Here is a 21,439-nt window from a genome sequence, read left to right as displayed (position 1 = left end):
CGTAATATTCCGTCCATGTGTCCATGGACCTAATTACCATGGACGGAATATTACGTCATCGCGATCAGCGGCGCCCACGTGGTGAGCGCCGCTGATCGCGGCCGAGTGTCAGCTAATTATCATAGCTGACACCCGGCACAATGTGTCAGGGGTGGTCACGGACCGCCCCCGACACGTTAACCCCTTGCACACCGCGATCAAACGCGATCGCGGTGTACCGGGGGTTAAAGGGAAGCATCGGCAGGGAGGGGGCTCCCTCCGTGCTTCCCTGAGCCCCCCACGGCAGCGCAATGTGCAGCGCTGCTGCGGGGGGCTCTTTCCCTACAGGCCCCCGGATCCAAGATGGCGACGGGGGCCTGCAGGGAGCTGACTTCCTCACTGCCTGCAAAGCGCAGGCATGAGGAAGTCTGCAGCAGTGCCTGTGACAGATCGCTGATCTGTCACAGTGATCTGTGATGTGACAGATCAGCGATCTGTCACAGGACAGTGATGTCCCACCTGGGACAAGGTAATAAAGTAAAAAAAAAAAAAAAAAAAAGTGTTAAAAATAATTTAAAAAAAATCGCTAAATAAATCAGTAAAAAAAAAAAAAATATTCCCCAATAAATCCATTTTTTCAAAATAAAAAAACCCAAAAACAATAAAAGTACACATATTTGGTATCGCCGCGTCCGTAATGACCTGCCCTATAAAACTGTCCCATTAGTTAACCCCTTTAGCGAACCCCTTAAAAAATAAAAATAAAAAACGAAGCAAAAAAATAATGATTTATTATCATACCACCGAACAAAAAGTGCAATAACGCGCGATCAAAAAGACGCATATAAATATGCATGGTACCGCTGAAAACGTCATCTTGTCCCGCAAAAAACGATCCACCATACAGCATCATCCGCAAAAAAATAAAAAAGTTATAGCTCGCAGAATAAAGCGATACAAAAATAATTATTTTTTATATAAAATAGTTTTCATTGCAAAAAAACGACAAAACATAAAAAAACGACCTAAATGAGGTATCGCTGTAACCGTACTGACCCGAAGAATAAAACCGCTTTATCAATTTTACCGCACGCGGAACGGTGTAAACGCACCCCCCCAAAAGAAATTCATGAAACGCTGGTTTTTGTTCATTCTGCGTCCCAAAAATCGGAATAAAAAGCGATCAAAAAATGTCACGTGCCCGAAAATGGTACCAATAAAAACGTCAACTCGTGCTGCAAAAAATAAGACCTCACATGACTCGGTGGGTCAAAATACGGAAAAATTATAGCTCACAATATGTGGTGATGCAAAAACTATTTTTACAATAAAAAGCGTCTTTTAGCGTGCGACAGCTGCCAAACATAAAAACCGCCATAAACAGTAAATCAAACCCCCCGTTATCACCCCCTTAGTTAGGGAAAAATAATAAAACTAAAAGAAAATGTATTTATTTCCATTTTCCCGGTAGGGTTAGGGCTAGGGTTAGGGTTAGGGCTAGGGTTAGGGTTAGGGCTAGGGTTAGGGCTAGGGTTAGGGCTAGGGCTCAGATTAGGGTTAGGGGTGTGTTGAGGTTCGGGTTGGAGTTATAATTGGGGGTTTCCACTGTTTGGGCACATCAGGTGCTCTCCAAAGGCAACATGGCGTCTGATCTCAATTCCAGCCAATTCTGCGTTGAAAAAGTCAAATGGTGCTCCTTCCCTTCCAAGCTCTGCCATGTGCCCAAACAGTGTTTTACCCCCACATGTAGGGTATCAGCCTACTCAGGACAAATTACAAAACAACTTTTGGGGTCCAATTTCTCCTGTTACCCTTAGGAAAATAAAAAATTGGGGGCAAAAATATAATTTTGCGGAAAAAAATGTTTTTTTTATTTTCACGCCCAGGCGTTATAAACTTCTGTGAAGCACTTGGGGGTTCAAAGTGCTCTCCACACATCTAGATAAGCTCGGTGGGGGGTCGTTTCCAAAATGGGGTCACTTGTAGGGAGTTTCAATAGTTTAGGTACATTAGGGGCTCTCCAAACGCATATGACACCCGCATACCAATCCATCAAAGTCTGCATTCCAAAACGTCACTACTTCCCTTCCGAGCCCCGACGTGTGCCCATACAGTAGTTTTCTCCCACATATGAGGTATCAGCGTACTCAGGACAAATTGGACAACAACTTTTGGGGTCCAATTTCTCCTGTTACCCTTGGGAAAATAAAAAAAATGGGGACTAAAACATGATGTTTGTTGAAAAAATACGATATTTTTATTTTCACGCCCGGTCGTTATAAACTTCTGTGAAGCACTGGGGGGTTCAAAGTGCTCACCACACATCTAGATAAGTTCATTAGGGGGTCTAGTTTCCAAAATGGGGTCACTTGTGGGGGGTTTCCACTGTTTAGGTACATCAGGGGCTCTCCAAACGCAACATGACACCCGCAGACCATTCCATCAAAGTCTGCATTCCAAAACGTCACTACTTCCCTTCCGAGCCCCGACGTGTGCCCATACAGTAGTTTTCTCCCACATATGAGGTATCAGCGTACTCAGGACAAATTGGACAACAACTTTTGGGGTCCAATTTCTCCTGTTACCCTTGGGAAAATAAAAAATGGGGACTAAAAGATGATGTTTGTTGAAAAAATACGATATTTTTATTTTCACGCCCGGTCGTTATAAACTTCTGTGAAGCACTGGGGGGTTCAAAGTGCTCACCACACATCTAGATAAGTTCATTAGGGGGTCTAGTTTCCAAAATGGGGTCACTTGTGGGGGGTTTCCACTATTTAGGTACATCAGGGGCTCTCCAAACGCAACATGACACCCGCAGACCATTCCATCAAAGTCTGCATTCCAAAACGTCACTACTTCCCTTCCGAGCCCCGACGTGTGCCCATACAGTAGTTTTCTCCCACATATGAGGTATCAGCGTACTCAGGACAAATTGGACAACAACTTTTGGGGTCCAATTTCTCCTGTTACCCTTGGGAAAATAAAAAAATGGGGACTAAAAGATCATGTTTGTGGAAAAAATACGATTTTTTTATTTTCACGCCCGGACGTTATAAACTTCAGTGAAGCACTGGGGGGTTCAAAGTGCTCACCACACATCTAGATAAGTTCCTTGGGGGGTCTAGTTTCCAAAATGGTGTCATTTGTGGGGGGTTTCTACTGTTTTGGTACATCAGGGGCTTTCCTAACGCGACATGGTGTCCGATCTCAATTCCAGCCAAAAACGTCAAATGGCGCTGCTTCCCTTCCGAGCTCTGCCATACGCCCAAATAGTGGTTTACCCACACATGTGGGGTATCAGCGTACTCAGGATAAATTGCACAATATCTTTTAGGGTCCTGTTACTTTTGGAAAAATAAGAATTGAGGGTGAAAAGATCATTTTTGTGGAAAAAATATGATTTTTTAATTGTACTGCTGTACGTTATAAACTTCTGTGAAGCCCTTGGGGGTTCAAAGTTCTCACCACACATCTAGATAAGTTCCTTGGGGGGTCTAGATTCCAAAATGGTGTCATTTGTGGGGGGTTTCCACTGTTTTGGTACATCAGGGGTTTTCCAATCGTGACATGGTGTCCGATCTCAATTCTAGCCAAAAACGTCAAATGGCGCTGCTTCCCTTCCGAGCTCTGCTATGCGCCCAAATAGTCATTTACACCCACATATGGGGTATCAGCGTACTCAGGACAAATTGCACAATAACTTTTAGGGTCCTGTTACCCTTGGAAAAATAAAAATTGGGGGTGAAAAGATCATTTTTGTGGAAAAAATATGATTTTTTAATTGTACCGCTGTACGTTATAAACTTCTGTGAAGCCCTTGTGGGTTCAAAGTTCTCACCACATATCTAGATAAGTTCCTTGGGGGGTCTAGTTTCCAAAATGGGGTCACTTGGGGGGGTTTCCACTGTTTAGGTACATCAGGGGCTCGCCAAACGTGACATGGCGTCCGATCTGAATTCCAGCCAATTTTGCATTTAAAAAGTCAAACGGCGCTCCTTCCATTCTGAGCTCTGCCATGCGCCGAAACAGTGGTTCCCCCCCACATATCAGGTATCAGCATACTCAGGACAAATTGCACAATAACTTTTGCAGTCCAATTTCTCCTGTTACCCTTGGTAATATAAAGAAAATTGAACCTGAAGTATTTTTTTTGTGAAAAAAAGTTAAATGTTCATTTTTTTTTTAATATTCAAAAAATTCCTGTGACGCACCTAAAGGGTTAATAAACTTCTTGAATGTGGTTTTAAGCACCTTAAGGGGTGCAGTTTTTAGAATGGTGTCACTTTTGGGTATTTTCTATCATATAGACCCCTCAAAGTGGCTTCAAATGTGAAGTGGTCCCTAAAAATAAAATGGTGTTGCAAAAATGAGAAATCGCTGGTCAATTTTTAACCCTTATAACTTCCTAACAAAAAAAAATTTTGGTTCCAAAACTGTGCTGATGTAAAGTAAACATGTGGGAAATGTTATGTATTAAGTTTTTTGTGTGCCGTATCGCTGTGATTTAAGGGCATAAAAATTCAAAGTTGGAAAATTGCGAAATTTTCAAAATTTTCGCCAAATTTCCGTTTTTTTCACAAATAAACGCAAGTTATTTGAATGCAATTTTACCACTAACATGAAGTACAATATGTCACGAGAAAACAATGTCAGAATCACCGGGATCCATAGAAGCGTTCCAGAGTTATGACCTCATAAAGGTACAGTGGTCAGAATTGTAAAAATTGGCCCGGTAGTTAACGTGCAAACCACCCTTGGTAGTGAAGGGGTTAAAGAACTCATTGTCCATTATCCTGACAAATTCCTTGTCTTCCATTGACGGGGCTACTTTGTTGTCATCCTTAGTTGTATGAAACACCGATCTTCCCAAGTCGTCTGCATAGGGAGAAGGAATGACATCAGGCAGCTGTACGGGATCTGGAGGCTTCTCTTTCACCTCGTAGTGATGAGGGCATGGTTGGCAGAAAGTAGCTCGTCCGTCTCCGCGTACATAGGTCTTAAAGGAATCGACTCTTGTTCGGTCCAAGCACACATTTCCTATGATTACCCACCCCAATTCGAGTCTCTGTGCGTAGGGGGCATAGTCAGGACCATTGCACTGTTGGCGGACCTTATGTATCCTTAAATTGTCTCTGCCGAGCAGAAGCAGGATTTCAGCATCTGAGTCCATAGGTGGGATAACGCTGACTAGGTGCCTTAGGTGTGGTTGGTGGAATGCAGCTTCTGGGGTAGGGATCTCATTCCTTCGGTCGGAGATTTGATCGCATTCGATTAGCGTAGATAGGGGTATTTCTACGGCACCGTTGACAGGAGAAGCAATGAAACCTTGTGCCCTCCTGCCGCTAGTCTCTATGCGTCCTGAGCAAGTGTTCAGAGTATAGGGCGCTGCTGGTCCCTTGATTCCAAAGGCTTCAAAGAACTTAGATCCAGCTAGGGATCGATTGCTCTGATCATCAATGATGGCATACATTTTTACTGCCTTCTCTGGTTGCTCTTCTGGATAAACTCTGATTAGGCACATTTATCACTTTGGCTCTCCCCGCATACCTCTGAGCATGAGCAGGAGACAGCCGTGGTAGACTTGGCGTTATTCTGTGGCTCCCCGCCATGGCTTGTAGCCGGACTAGAGGTAACTGCGACTGCTGGATCGCTGGTAGCTGAGGTTGGATGCAAAGCTGACGGGTGTTTGTCACTATGACACTCTTCACACTTTATGGCAGATTTACAGTCCTTGGCCATGTGTTCTAATGAGGCGCAGCACTTGAAACATACTCCAAGTTCGCTGAGGATTTTCTTGCGCTTCTGAATGGTTTTAGACCTGAAGCCTCTACATTTGTTCAGTGAGTGTGGTTTTTTGTGAATGGGACACTCACGATTGAAAGACTTATCTCTCGATGGAATAGTGTACTGTTTATCGGCAGTTACTGCAGGTGGTGGCAGGTTAGTCTTTCTGACACTTATACTGCTCCTCAAGTCCTTGCGTCTATGTGTGACGCTTTCATACTTTGATGACGGTGTTGCTGGAGCTGTAGTGTTAGACTCCTGGAAGTCTAGGCTAGGGTCGTTCCTCATTTGGGCCTGTTCGTCGACAAACTTGCAGAACTTATTGAACGGAGGAAAGGTGACATCATGTGATCTTTTGTACCTGGAGACGCATACTGCCCACTTCTCCTGCAGACTATGCGGCAGCTTTGAGACGATTGGGTTCACCCCATGGGCAGTGTCCAGGTAGCATAATCCAGACAAACGAGGGTCTCCTTTTGCAAGTTTCAGCTCCATAAGCAGATCACTTAAGTCCAGAAGCTTGTGGGCTTCCTTAAGGTTGATCCTTGGAACGTTCTGCAGTCTCTTGAATAGGGACTTTTCTATGGCCTTAGCGCTGCCATAGGTTCTTTCAAGTCTCAGCCAGGCAGCAGTGAGACCTGCTTCAGCTTGCCCCACGTAGACGGTCCGAAGACTCTTGATACGGTTCGTGGAGTCAAGACCCAACCATTTTACCATGAGGTCGAGCTCCCGTTCTGCAGATAGATTGAGGTCAGCCAAGGTGGTCTTGAAGGTCGCTTTCCAGGCTCTGTATTTCTCTGCACAGTCGTCAAACTTTGAGAGGCTGGTGCTGATTAGATCTTTGCTCACCATAAACCTGGCTAACTCGGTCGTATCCGATCCTTCACTCCTTGTTACCATGTTCGCTTGTGTTGCCTCTCGGGGTATAAGCTGTGTGGTGTGGAAGGATGAATTGTTCCCAGGTAGAATGATGTTGCTGCAGGGTTGAGCTGTGGTTTATCATCTGGAGATTTTGATGACTGCGGCTTGAACTGTGGAGATGGACTGGAGTGCATCTTGTGGTCGCCTTGTGATGATTGCTGCACCTGAGGGGACACGTTATGGCGTTGGTTTTGGGTCTCTGCGGATGCTGTGGGTAACACTGGCACAGTAAGTTGGGCTGACTTGGACGTTTCCACATTGGTGGGTTGAACGTGGCTGGAGAAGGTGTGTGCTGCAGATATCTGTTTCTGCATGTAATCGCTGGTACGGACGGCTGGGTCCTCTTCTTCCAGTGGTGGTAGGCAAATCGGGTCGAGGTTTTGATTCAATGCTTGCTCGAGTATTTTTACTTCAGCTAGCGCGATTTCGTCCTCCATTTCTGTTTGAAGAATCTTTGCCCGAGCCTCTGCTTCTGCCTTCTTGGTTTCTGCCTCTGCCTCTGCTTTCTTGGCTTCTGCCTCTGCCTTCTTGGCTCCTGCCTCTGCCTTCTTGGCTCCTGCCGATGCTTTCTTGGCTCCTGCCGATGCTTTCTTGGCTCCTGCCGATGCTATCTTGGCTCCTGCCGATGCTATCTTGGCTCCTGCCGATGCTTTCTTGGCTTCTGCCTCTGCTTTCTAGGCTTCTGCCTCTGCTTTCTAGGCTTCTGCCTCTGCTTCTACTTTCTTTTCCGTGTAGGAGCGTCTTAGTTTGGATCGCTCTGCGTTTAAACGGGCCTCTAGGATTCTGTCGCTGAGGGCTGAAGTTCTTGAGCAGGATGATTTGTATGACCGAGAAGAGTGTCGGGATGAGCCTGACCTGCGGGAACTTGATTCTTGCAGATGAGGAATACGGAGCTCCGCTTTATCTTTGGCGTCTTGCACGGCGGCGTCCCTTTCTCTGTCTGTGGAATCTACTTTGCTTAACTCTGATGAGGCTTTATCAATATTGGAGTCTTTTAGGAAGGCGGCGTACCTTGCGGACAGTCTCTTGTATCTTCCGTAGGCCGTGTCTAGCCGTTTTATAGTGTCCTGTAGACCCGCTGCATCATTTTTGTGGCGTTGGATGCTTGACATGAGGGAGGTGATTCGTTCCCATAGGTCGCCCAGGTTGTCATTGAACTCATCCTTTGTACTGTGATAGTTTTCGACGACTTTTATGGTAGGTTTGACAGAGCGTCTTGGTCGTGAGTCTTGGTCTATTTCTGAAGCGGACTCTGTTTCCCCCTCTTCATAATGGACAGTATCGGATAGTATTTGCTCTGTTTCAGCAGTGGGAGACTGTGCAGGGTCTTTTTCAGCCATTTTGATTTAAGGTGCACTGTCTCTTTAAGAAACTGAACTTTTGAATTGGGGGCTGGAAATCGCAGTGCAACTTAGTTAAGACGTCCTGACGAGATCCCCAATGTGTTTTTAGAGAATTGTGGGGTTTTGCAGTCCGACAATATACAGACAATCTCTATGCACAATGCGGTTTGGGGTGACAGAGTTTCTTAGCAGAGCAGGGCTGCAGTATGTGAGCGGGCAGACAGGTTAGGATATAAGGGTGATTTTTTGCCGGGCTTCAAGGCAGTTTTTTGACTGTTCTGTCCCCACACGAGGTGAATGGACAGTCCCCACATAGGCAAGTCTCTCCCAAGAGAAAATGAAACTAATAATGGCAGCTAACAGGAAGAGAAGCAGTGACCTTGACCAGGAAGTGGAAGGCATGTACTAGAAATAATTAGCTGCAGTCTGCTATACAGAAAAAGGACAGCAGGTGGCAGAAGACCAAAAGTAAAACTGAACACAAAAAAAGGTAACATAACACAACTATATAAAGCATACAATGATAACTTTAGATGGGTCAGCACACACATTGTATAAATTCTATAAATTTATTTGCGTTTTGCAGTAAGAAATAAGTATTTGATCCCTCTGGCAAACAAGACTTAATACTTGGTGGTAAAACCCTTGTTGGCAAGCCCAGCAGTCAGATGTTTCTTGGAGTTGATGATGAGGTTTGCGCACATGTCAGGAGGAGGCTTGGTCCACTCCTCTTTACAGATCATCTCTTAGGCTGTCGCTTGGCAACTATGAGTTTAATCTCCCTCCATAAGTTTTCTATGGGATTAAGGTCTGGAGACTGGCTAGGCCACTAAATGACCTTAATGTGCTTCTTTTTGAGCCACTCCTTTGTTGCCTTCACTGTATGTTTTGGGTCACTCTCTTGCTGGAAGACCCAGCCACGATCCATTTTTAATGTCCTGAGGGAAGGAGGTTGTCACTCAGGATTTTACGGTACATGGCTCCATCCATTCTCCCATTGATGCGGTGAAATAGTCCTTGTGCCCTTAGCAGAGAAACACCCCCAAAACAACATTTTTCCACCTCCATGCTTGACAGTGGGGATGGTGTTTTTTGGGTCATAGGCAGCATTTCTCTTCCTCCAAACACAGCAAGTTGAGTTAATGACAAAGAGCTCAATTTTTGTCTGCTCTGTCCACAGTACCGTCTCCCAATCACTCACAGAATCATCCAGGTGTTCATTGACAGATGGACCTGCACATGTGTGTTCCTGAGCAGGGGGACCTTGCGGGCACTGCAGGATGTTAAACCTTTACGGTGTAATGTGTTACCAATGATTTTCTTGGTCACTGTGGTCCCAGCTGCCTTGAGATCATTAACAAGTTCCCCCACGTGTAGTTTTAGGCTGATCTCTCACCTTCCTCATGATCAATGATCCCCCATGAGGTGAGATTTTGCATGGTGCCCCAGATCGATGTTGATTGACAGTCATTTTGTATTTCTTCCATTTTCTTACTATTGCACCAACAGTTGTCTCCTTCTCACCCAGCGTCTTACTTATGGTTTTGTAGCCCATTCCAGCTTTGTGCAGGTCTATGATCTTGTCAATGACATCCTTAGAAAGCTCTTTGGTCTTGCCCATGTTGTAAAGGATAGAGTCTGACTGATTAATTGAGTCTGTGGACAGGAGTCTTTTATAAAGGTGACTATGTAAGACAGCTGTCTTTAATGCAGCTAACGAGCTGATTACGAGAATCTGACTGGTCTGTAGGAGCTGGAAATCTTAACTTTTGTAGGGGATCAAATACTTATTTCTCACTGCCAAATGCAAATAAATTTATATAATTTACACAATGTGATTTTCTGGATTTTATTTTTGATATTCCATCTCTCAATGTTAAAATTAACCTACCCTTAAAATTATAGACTGTTCATGTCTTTGTCAGTGGGCGAACGTACAAAATCAGCAAGGGATCAAATACTTATTTCCATACTGTACATGATTTAAGTCCTAGCTACCTACAGTACACACACATATATATATATATATATATATATATATATATATATATATATATATATATATATATATATACTGTGCACATTGGTTCAATAATAGTCACCCCAGGGCGGCCATGCACTGAGGGACACCCTGTCTGGGCTTTACCTTAAATTCCACAGTGATCTGGAAGGTCTGGTATGAGTTTTTCAATGGCTCAAATGTCATATAGGAGTGACCGTAAAACTGCGGGTACTGGACGTTAATATCTGAAAAAAAAATATCTTGTGTTAAATTTGCATTTTTTTTCCCTTCTGGTCATAAACTAACATGAATATTATCTCTTGTTTTCATCTAAACAGGTTAAAATTGTTGCTCCGATTCTTGATGTAGAATATTTTATATTAGACCTAGAACTCCAAATACTCTCTATGGACAGAGACATAAAAGATAATATTCTGGCTTCCTGCAGCCACCACTAGGGGGAGCTGAAGAGTGCACCATATACTGTTTATCCCAAGCTCCCTCTAGTGGCAGCAGTATGTATCAATGTGATCTATGTGTGCGCACATTTATTTACATGTCTAAGCTGCACTATTTATATGCACAGTATAGTTGTACGAATTAGGAGTACGGTTTAGTGCTACAAATATGGAGTATGGTATATTAATAGTATTTCTGCATTACCAGTAATATATATGGCATAGCAGTGAAATTATTTTATAGCAGTACTATTTAAGTGCTTAGTATAGCAGTTTTATTTCTGTCTGCAGTGTAGCAGTACTAACTCTATGCATTACATAGCAGCACAATTATTGTGCATGAGATAGCGGTACTATTTAATTTTAAGTTACAGCAGTGTTTAATCTGTGTATATAGTATACAAGTGCCAATAATGTGAACAGTTTAGCTGTACTAATATCGTGCACTATTTAAGTGTACGGTATAGCAGTGGATTTTCTGTGTACAGTATACCAGTATAAATTATATTTATTATATTGAAGTACAATTATTGTGTGTAGCATAGCAGTGCTATTTAAGAGTACAGTATAACAGTGCTATTTCTGTGTACAGTATAGCAGCACCGATATTGTATATGACATAGCAGGGCAACTATTAGAAACAGTATATCAGTACTATTTAAGTGTTTGGCACAACACTATTATTTCTGTGCACGGTATAGCAGTACCAATTGTGTGTATTGTGTAGCGGTACAATTATTGTGCATGGGTTAGGGGTACAATTTAAATGTAAGTTACAGCAGTGTTATTTCTGTGTATAGTATAGTAATGACAATTATGTGTGCAGTTCAGTTGTGCCAATATTGAGTATGGCATAGTAGTACTATTTAAGTGTACGATTTATCAGTATTTTTCCTGTGTACAGACCAACAGTATTAATTATGTGTACTATATAGAAGAACAATTATTGTTTATGGCATAGTTGTACTTGGTGTGACAATGCAATTTCTGTGCACAGTATAACAGCAATTATTGTATCGTATAGCAGTAGTATTTAAGTATTTAAGTGTATGGTATGGCAGCACTATTTAAGTGTTTGGTGCAGCAATGTTTTTTCTGTGTACAGTATAGAAATACCAGTTTGCATTGTAAGGCAGTACAATTATTGTGTATGGGAGAGTGGTTTTATTTATGTGTATGGTATAGGTGTATTAATTATGTGTCGAAAAGAAAACCATAAGTTACTACCTTCAAAAATGCCACATTCCCTCCTGACTGGTGATTGAAACTGATTAAATTTGCCTTTCAGGAGGCAGAAAAAGTTATATGACTGATGTTACATGGTCAGCATTTTATGGCGGCACAGTTACTCTCCATTATATAAGCACAATACTTTTCATCATTATTTCATTATTGACTAGGAAATGCAGCCGATGCCCCTGGGGAAGGTCATGTGCAAGCATCACACATACAACGCGCCCCGGGGTGGTGGGAGAGAGCATACCCACATTGATTAAACTAGGAGCGCACGGCAGGTCAATCTAACTGCACGTGATTAAATGGGGTCAAGTGGCAATATCAGACACGACCCAGCGCTCCAGAATAAAGCTGGAAAATCCTGTCATAGTGCCATACAACGGCCAGATAACGCTGCCACATAGCTGACTAAACAGCGATGTTACACATCACTATCATACATGGCAAAAAATGAGCAGTGACTGAAAATGTAAATACCGCCATACAGTGCAAAAATAATATCCTATAAAATGCTTAAAGTGGCAGTGCCTCATATTTGAAATACCGCCATACAGTGCAAAAATAATATCCTATAAAATGCTTAAAGTGGCAGTGCCTCATATTTGAAATACCGACATACAGTGCAAAAATATATATTTTTTTTTAAAGTGGAAATGAAACACGATGTACATAGCGCCATACAGTTCTTGAAAAATACCAACATACTGTGACCACTGAAGTGCAGAGACATCCACACTGAGCAGTGATGAGGCAGTGACCCAGCAAAGTTCAAAACAAAAGTCTCTTTAATGCTCAACTGACAGGACAGCTCAGTACACAATATCCTCCGGATCGCAGTCGGGAAACATATCCTCCAGATTGCAGTCGATAAACACGCTAGTCCACCTCCGGAGCGCAGCCGAGCACAGGACAGTCTACCTCCGGTTCACAGCAGGGTACATGACAGTACAACTTCGAGACTATTGCCGTGGGCGACTGCACCGCCTTGTACGCTGTGGGTGCCAGGCCTTTCACAGCCCTTGGCTGTTTGGCTCCGCTTGCCTGTGTTGCCTCTGAAGGGCCTTCTGCTCTGCACAATTGCTAGACCAAACTAACTCTGACCCTGACTTACCCAAAACTTTTACTGCAGGGTTCTTAACTGGAATCTGTGGCCGTAGGCCACATGGAAAACCCGGGTCGGGAATGAAACAGACTGCACCACTACCATTTTGTTGCTACGCCTGTAACTGCACTGCCCTCTCATGGCCTCCATACACCTCCGTGCGCATCCTGGCGGAACACACAGCGACCCCTACCTGTGACACCGGTCACTGCCTCACACCACATAACAGATCCCATAATGCATTGCTGTCCGATCACAGGAAAGAAGCAGCTTTATATATAATGGGAGAAGAAAGCAAGAAAGTCCAGATAAAGTAGAGGAAAGGATCAGTAAAGTTATGAACCTACCATGTGCACATGTGTCTCCTCCTTTCCCGAGGTTACAGTGGCATTGTGAGCCCCCGCGGTCATAATCATTAAGACAGAAGCTATCGGCTGGACAAACGGTCTCCTCACAGGTCAGGTCAAAGAGCCGAGGAGGAGAAACCATGACTTTTTTCCTAGGTGGCCGAGTGGTGGTGGCTTTACCAGTGGTGGTGGCTTTACCAGTGGTGGTCGTAGCTGGAGGACTTGCTGTTGGTTTTGCCACAGATACAGATGTTACGGGGGCAGCTGTCGTGGTCGTTTTCAAAGGGACTATCTTCGTGTAGGTCCCTGGGGTCATCTTAGTTTCTATCATAAACTTCTTGTTTCCTCCTCGGATGCGTGAGAGCGGTTTGACCTACAGAGACATTAACAAAAAACCTAAGAGATCACTAAATAGAAAGAGCAAAGTCCCCATAACTGGAGGTAAGGAGCCGACATGCAGGGCAAGTCACGGGTCATAGACCACCCAGGGAGGACTGAAGCCCCATCACCGAGCATTGCAACATCTCACACGCTTCTGTCCAGAGTCTTCTCACTAAACAGATCCTGAAGTATATGGAGGCCTATTCTCAGGCAACGCTCCAATTAAATAAACTGATGAAAATGATCTCTCCTCCAGAAGGAAGACAACAATATGATACTGGCCCGAAGGAAGAGGAGTCCATGCTCAGGCAGCTGTTTCGGGGTCAGGATGATCTGAGAAGGTTTCTTCCTTCCGGTGGAGATCTCATTTGTCATCTACAGTTTAGAAGCGTGATTGTGGAAGAGCTAATCCTCCAAACAAAAGCATCTGGGCATGAGAGCGTCCTTCACTAGGAGAGAGGAGCAAGCCGCTGCCAGATCCCTCTAGGGGTGACTGATCTTACCAGAGAACAAACACCTGGACATATCAAACTCCAGCTGGCTGATCCGTCTTTGTCAGTCATGGTGACTTTACTAGAGGTGATGGCTTTACTAGTTGTGGAGACTTTACTAGAGGTGGTGGCTTTACTAGTTGTGGTGACTTTACTAGTGGCAGTGTCTTTACTAGTGGAGATGGCTTTACTAGTTGTGACTTTACTAGTGGCAGTGTCTTTACTAGTGGGGATGGCTTTACTAGTGGTGACTTTACTAGTGGCTGTGTCTTTACTAGTGGAGATGGCTTTACTAGTTGTGGTGACTTTACTAGTGGCAGTGTCTTTACTAGTGGAGATGGCTTTACTAGTTGTGACTTTACTAGTGGCTGTGTCTTTACTAGTGGAGATGGCTTTACTAGTTGTGGTGACTTTACTGGTGGCAGTGTCTTTACTAGTGGCAGTGTCTTTACTAGCGGCGGTGTCTTTACTAGCGGCGGTGGCTTTACAAGTAGTGGCTTTACTTGTTATAGTGGCTTTATTAGTTGTGGCGACTTTACTAGTAGCTGTGGGTTTACTAGTAGCTGTGGTTTTACGAGTGGCAGTGACTTTACTAGTTGTGGTGACTTTACTAGTAGTGGTGGTTTTACTAGTGGCGGTGACTTTACTAGTGGCGGTGACTTTACTAGTGGCGGTGACTTTACTAGTGGTGGTGGCTTTACTAGTAGCTGTGGTTTTACTAGTGGCAGTGACTTTACTAGTTGCGGTGACTTTACTAGTGGTGGTGACTTTACTAGTGGTGGTGGCTTTACTAGTAGCTGTGGTTTTACTAGTGGCAGTGACTTTACCAGTGGCGGTGACTTTACTAGTTGTGGTGACTTTACTAGTTGTGGTGGTTTTACTAGTGGCGGTGACTTTACTAGTGGCGGTGACTTTACTAGTGGCGGTGACTTTACTAGTAGCTGTGGTTTTACTAGTGGCGGTGACTTTACTAGTGGCAGTGGTTTTACTAGTGGCGGTGGTTTTACTAGTGGCGGTGGTTTTACTAGTGGCGGTGACTTTACTAGTAGCTGTGGCTTTACTAGTGGCGGTGACTTTACTAGTGGTGACTTTATAAATCTGTATGTAGTGATCTCCCTCTAGCGGTGGATGTATAAATCTGTATGTAGTGAGCTCCCTCTAGTGGTGGCTGTATAAATCTGTATGTAGTGAGCTCCCCCTAGTGGTGGCTGTATAAATCTGTAGGTAGTGATCTCCCTCTAGTGGTGGCTGTATAAATCTATAGGTAGTGATCTCACTCTAGTGGTGACTGTATAAATCTGTGTGTAGTGAGCTCTCTCTAGTGGTGACTGTATAAATCTGTGTGTAGTGAGCTCCCCCTACTGGTGGCTGTATAAATCTGTGTGTAGTGAGCTCCTCCTAGTGGTGACTGTATAAATCTGTATGTAGTGAGCTCCCTCCAGTGATGGCTGTATAAATCTGTATGTAGTGAGCTCCCTCTAGTGATGGCTGTATAAATCTATATGTAGTGAGCTCCCCCTAGTGGTTACTGTATAAATCTGTATGTAGTGAGTTCCTCCTAGTGGTGGCTGTATAAATCTGTATGTAGTGAGCTCCCCCTAGTGGTTACTGTATAAATCTGTATGTAGTGAGTTCCTCCTAGTGGTGACTATAAATCTGTATGTAGTGAGTTCCTCCTAGTGGTGGCTGTATAAATCTGTATGTAGTGAGCTCCCTCTAGTGATGGCTGTATAAATCTGTATGTAGTGAGCTCCCCCTAGTGGTGGCTGTATAAATCTGTATGTAGTGAGCTCCCTCTAGTGGTGGCTGTATAAATCTGTAGGTAGTGATCTCCCCCTAGCGGTGGATGTATAAATCTATGTAGTGAGCTCATCCTAGTGGTGGCTATAGATAACTGTATGTAGTGAGCTCCCCCTAGTGGTGGCTGTATAAACTGTATATAGTGAGCTCCCTCTAGTGGTGACTGTATAAATCTGTAGGTAGTGATCTCCCCCTAGTGGTGGCTGTATAAATCTGTGTGTAGTGAGCTCCTCCTAGTGGTGACTGTATAAATCTATATGTAGTGATCTCCCCCTAGTGGTGGCTGTATAAATCTGTATGTAGTAAGCTCCCTCTAGTGATGGCTGTATAAATCTGTATGTAGTGAGCTCCCCCTAGTGGTTACTGTATAATCATAGAATCATAGAATCGTAGAGTTGGAAGGGACCTCCTGGGCCATCTGGTCCAACCCCCTGCTCAAAGCAGGATTCGCTAAATCATCCCAGTCAGATGTCTGTCCAGCCTCTGTTTGAAGACTTCCATTGAAGGAGAACTCACCACTTCTTGTGGCAGCCTGTTCCACTCATTGATCACTCTGTCAAAAAGTTTTTTCTAATATCTAATCTGTGTCTCCTCCCATTCAGTTTCATCCCATTGCTTCTAGTCTTTCCTTGGGCAAATGAGAATAAAGTTGATCCTTCTACAATGTGACAGCCCTTTAGATATTTGTAGACAGCTATTAAGTCTCCTCTCAGTCTTCTCTTTTGCAAACTAAACATTCCCAAATCCTGCAACCTTTCCTCATAAGACAGGGTTTGCAGACCGGTCACCATTCTGGTCGCTCTTTTCTGAACTTGCTCCAGTTTGTTGATGTCTTTTTTAAAATGTGGTGCCCAAAACTGGACACAATATTCTAGATGAGGTCTGACCAAAGAGGAGTAGAGGGAAATAATGACTTCACGTGATCTAGACTGTATGCTTCTGTTAATACATCCTAGAATTGCATTTGCCTTTTTTGCTGCTGCATCACACTGTTGACTCATATTCAGTCTGTGATCTATTAGTATACCCAAGTCTTTTTCACATGTGCTGTCACTTAGCCCTATTCCTCCCATTCTATATATGCTTTTTTCATTTTTATTGCCCAGATGTAGTACTTTGCATTTCTCCCTGTTAAAAACCATTCTGTTGCTGCCCACTTCTCCAGTTTATTTAAATCTTTTTGAATCCTCTCTCTCTCTTCTCTAGTATTAGCTATCCCTCATAGCTTTGTAAATCTGTATGTAGTGAGTTCCTCCTAGTGGTGACTATAAACCTGTATGTAGTGAGTTCCTCCTAGTGGTGGCTGTATAAATCTGTATGTAGTGAGCTCCCTCTAGTGATGGTTGTATAAATCTGTATATAGTGAGCTCCCTCTAGTGGTGGCTGTATAAATCTGTATGTAGTGAGCTCCCTATAGTGGTGGCTGTATAAATCTATATGTAGTGAGCTCTCTCTAGTGGTGGCTGTATAAATCTGTATGTAGTGAGCTCCCCCTAGTGGTGGCTGTATAAATCTGTATGTAGTGAGTTCCCTCTAGTGGTGGCTGTATAAATATGTATGTAGTGAGCTCCCCCTAGTGGTGGCTGTATAAATCTGTATGTAGTGAGCTCCCCCTAGTGGTGACTTTATAAATCTGTATGTAGCGAGCTCCCTATAGCGGTGGATGTATAAATCTATGTAGTGAGCTCATCCTAGTGGTGGCTATAGATAACTGTATGTAGTGAGCTCCCCCTAGTGGTGGCTGTATAAACTGTATGTAGTGAGCTCCCTCTAGTGGTGACTGTATAAACTGTATGTAGTGAGCTCCCTCTTGTGGTGGCTGTATAAATCTGCAGGTAGTGAGCTCACTCTAGTGGTGACTGTATAAACTGTATGTAGTGATCTCCCTCTAGTGGTGGCTGTATAAACTGTATGTAGTGAGCTCCCTCTAGTGGTGACTGTATAAACTGTATGTAGTGAGCTCCCCCTAGTGGTGGCTGTATAAATCTGTATGTAGTGAGCTCCCCCTAGTGGTCGCTGTATAAATCTGTATGTAGTGAGCTCCCCCTAGTGGTGGCTGTATAAATCTGTATGTAGTGAGCTCCCCCTAGTGGTGACTTTATAAATCTGTATGTAGTGATCTCCCTCTAGCGGTGGATGTATAAATCTGTATGTAGTGAGCTCCCTCTAGTGGTGGCTGTATAAATCTGTATGTAGTGAGCTCTCTCTAGTGGTGGCTGTATAAATCTGTATGTAGTGAGCTCCCCCTAGTGGTGGCTGTATAAATCTGTATGTAGTGAGCTCCCCCTAGTGGTGGCTGTATAAATCTGTATGTAGTGAGCTCCCCCTAGTGGTGGCTGTATAAATCTGTATGTTGTGCGCTCCCTCTTGTGGTGGCTGTATAAATCTATGTAGTGAGCTCCCTCTAGTGTTGACTGTATAAACTGTATGTAGTGAGCTCCCTCTTGTGGTGGCTGTATAAATCTGCATGTAGTGAGCTCCCTCTAGTGGTGACTGTATAAACTGTATGTAGTGAACTCCCTCTTGTGGTGGCTGTATAAATCTGCATGTAGTGAGCTCCCCCTAGTGGTGGCTGTATAAACTGTATGTAGTGAGCTCCCTCTTGTGGTGGCTGTATAAATCTGCATGTAGTGAGCCCCCCCTAGTGGTGGCTGTATAAATCTGTATGCAGTGAGCCCCCCCTAGTGGTGGCTGTTTTAATCTTTATGTAGTGAGAGCCTCCTAGTGGTTGCTGTATAAATCTGTATGTAGTGAACTCCCTCTAGTGGTGACTGTATAAATCTGTATGTAGTGAGCTCCCCCTAGTGGTGACTGTATAAATCTGTATGTAGTGAGCTCCCTCTATTGGTGACTTTATAAATCTGTATGTAGTGAGCTCCCTCTAGTGGTGACTTTATAAATCTGCATGTAGTAAGCTCCCTCTAGTGGTGACTGTAAAATCTGTATGTAGTAAGCGCCCCCTAGTGGTGGCTGTATAAACTGTATGTAGTGAGCTCCCCCTAGTGGTGGCTGTATAAACTGTATGTAGTGAGCTCCCCCTAGTGGTGACTGTATAAATCTGTATGTAGTGAGCTCCTCCTAGTGGTGTCTGCAGATACCTGTATGTAGTGACAGGCTTTGGATAGATTCATTTGCCCAAGTTGTGTGGCTGTACAGTAGTGTTCCTGTGTAATACTAAGGAAACCCTGAAACATGACCTGTCGGTTGGCTTTCAGGACAGGAGTGGTGGAAGACTGCCATACCGGATACAGATACTAATTATTTTTTTGATTGCAGGGCTGAGAGATTGAAGACATACATTTGGCTCTATCACTAGCTGTTAGGCTGACATTCCCTTTAAAAGCGTTTACACAGTAGAAAGGTAAAGATGGGGATCAACAGAGGATTCCTTAGATAATGGTTTTGCATCCCAGAAAACCCCTTTAAATTTTCAACTGGTCACATAGTAATAAAACAAATCATAAGAATAATTTGCCATAAACTTACATCATCGATATAGATATCGTAATCTGAGTCATCAATGTTGTATCCATCATCATCAATGATCCTGGGCTCTGTAATGTATCCGTCCACGTATCCTCCGGATCCCAGCTCATCGCTCCCTGCAATGGAAGAGACAAAGATGAAAAACTACTCTAATGATCTGTAGAGAGCACAAAGTATAAAGAAGCAGAGAGGCTAATGTATGTAGACAATTAGAACTGACTTCACTTTCATGTTCAACCACTGCGCTAAATATCTGGCAAAACACGATGGGGATTGCTGGAAATTGTACTAGTGCTATAAAAAAAACGAAACATAAAAATGGCAGAGTAGAAAATGCTAAAGGGAGACCACTTCACACAGATTTATACAGCCACCACTAGAGGGAGCTCACTACATACAGATTTATACAGTCACCACTAGGGGGAGCTCACTACATACAGATTTATAGAGCCACCACTAGGGGGAGCGCACTATATACAGATTTATACAGCCATCACTAGAGGGAGCTCACTACATACAGATTTATACAGTCACCACTAGGGGGAGCTCACTACATACAGATACCAAACGCTGGTGGTAAGTGTGCTCCTCTGTGGAGCTGAAGAACCACCGAAGATGGGAGATGGGGGGGTTAATGAGTGGAGATGGGGGTTAATGTGGGGATGGGGGTTAGTGAGTGGGGGGGTAATGAGTGGAGATGGGGGTTAATGAGTGGAGATGGGGATTAATGTGTGGGGGTTAATGAGTGGAGATGGGGGTTAATGTGTGGGGATGGGGGTTAATGAGTGGGGGGTTAATATGTAGGGGTTAATGTGTGGGGATGGGGGTTAATGTGGGGATGGGGGTTAATGTGGGGTGGGGGTTAATGTGTGGGGATGGGGGTTAATGAGTGGGGATGGGGGTTAATGAGTGGGGATGGGGGTTAATGTGTGGGGAAGGGGGTTACTATGGGGATGGGGATTAATGTGTGGGGATGGGGGTTAATGAGTGGGGGGTTAATGAATGGAAATCGGGTTAATGAGTGTGGGGGTTAATGAGTGGAGATGGGGGTTAATGTGTGGGGGTTAATGTAGGGATGGGGGTTAATAAGTGGGGGGTTAATAAGTGGGGGGTTAATGAGTGGAGATGGGGGTTAATGAGTGTGGGGGGTTAATGAGTGAAAAAGGGGGTTAATGTCTGGGGGGTTAATGAGTGGGGATGGGGGTTTATGTGTGGGCGTTAATGAGTGGGAATGGGGGTTAATGTGTGGGGGGTTAATGAGTGGGGATGGGGGTTAATGAGAGGAGGGGTTAATGAGTGACGATGGGGTTAATGAGTGGGGATGGGGGTTAATGTATGGGGGGATTTGGAGTGGGGGTACATGTGTGGGGGGATTTGGATTGGGGGTACATAATGTGTGGGGGGATTTGGGAGTAGGGACGAGGGGTTATTGAGTGGGGATGGGGGATACTTGATGTGTAGGGGGATTTGGAGTGGGGATGGGGGGTATTTAATGTGTGTGAGGGATTTGGAGTGAGGGTGGGGGATTTAATGTGCGTGGGGGAATTTGGAGTGGGGATGGGGGGTACTTAATGTGTGTGGGGGATTGGGGATGGTATTTAATGTGTGTGGGGAGATTTGAGGACACAAAATGAAGAGTATGTATGAGGAAACATTATGGGGGATGGGTGCAGACAAGTAAGGGGTGCGAACGGGTGAATGTATGTGGACACAGTATGGGGAGTGAGGGTGATGGGATGTGCAGACACAGTATGGGGAGTCAGGGATATGTGTGAGCAGACAGTACAGAGAGTGAGGGGGTAAATATATGAGGAGACAGTATGGTGAACAGGTGGGATGTCAGAGGAGACAGTATGAGGAGGGAGGGGAATAGTGTGAGGCGACAGTATATTGCATTTTTATTTAGGAGCATTATAATGACACTTCTATCTTTAAGGGGATCATGTGGAGATTTGCTGCAGAAGACCGGAGAAGATAGACGGCTGTGGATGAGAAAACTCATCATGGGGTCTGGACAAGAAGAAGAAAAGGAGACCGACTCCAGAGACGACGTCATCTATAAGGTACCTGGATGTAAATGTTATTTGTGATACTGACTAATTCTCA

The 21,439-nt window shown here is 44.1% G+C and overlaps 1 protein-coding gene across 1 annotated transcript in view; it reads right to left on the bottom strand.

Annotated features, from left to right (window-relative positions):
* Positions 1–21,439, bottom strand: part of EGFLAM (EGF like, fibronectin type III and laminin G domains) — a 145,785-nt gene that overhangs the window by 30,168 nt on the left and 94,178 nt on the right. Inside the window, exons 8-10 of the mRNA XM_073543962.1 lie at positions 19,334–19,449; positions 13,176–13,548; positions 10,177–10,277 (exon numbers count right to left, since the gene is read on the bottom strand). Of these exons, the coding sequence (XP_073400063.1) occupies positions 10,177–10,277; positions 13,176–13,548; positions 19,334–19,449 (590 nt within the window). The remainder of the gene's footprint in view (positions 1–10,176; positions 10,278–13,175; positions 13,549–19,333; positions 19,450–21,439) is intronic.

The sequence above is a fragment of the Dendrobates tinctorius genome, unplaced genomic scaffold (assembly GCF_039654945.1).
Source record: "Dendrobates tinctorius isolate UK_male_01 unplaced genomic scaffold, ASM3965494v1 ptg000135l, whole genome shotgun sequence".
Classification (NCBI taxonomy): Eukaryota; Metazoa; Chordata; class Amphibia; order Anura; family Dendrobatidae; genus Dendrobates; species Dendrobates tinctorius.
The sequence above is the reverse complement of the archived record's forward strand: the minus strand, read 5'-3'. Positions and strand labels throughout refer to the sequence as shown.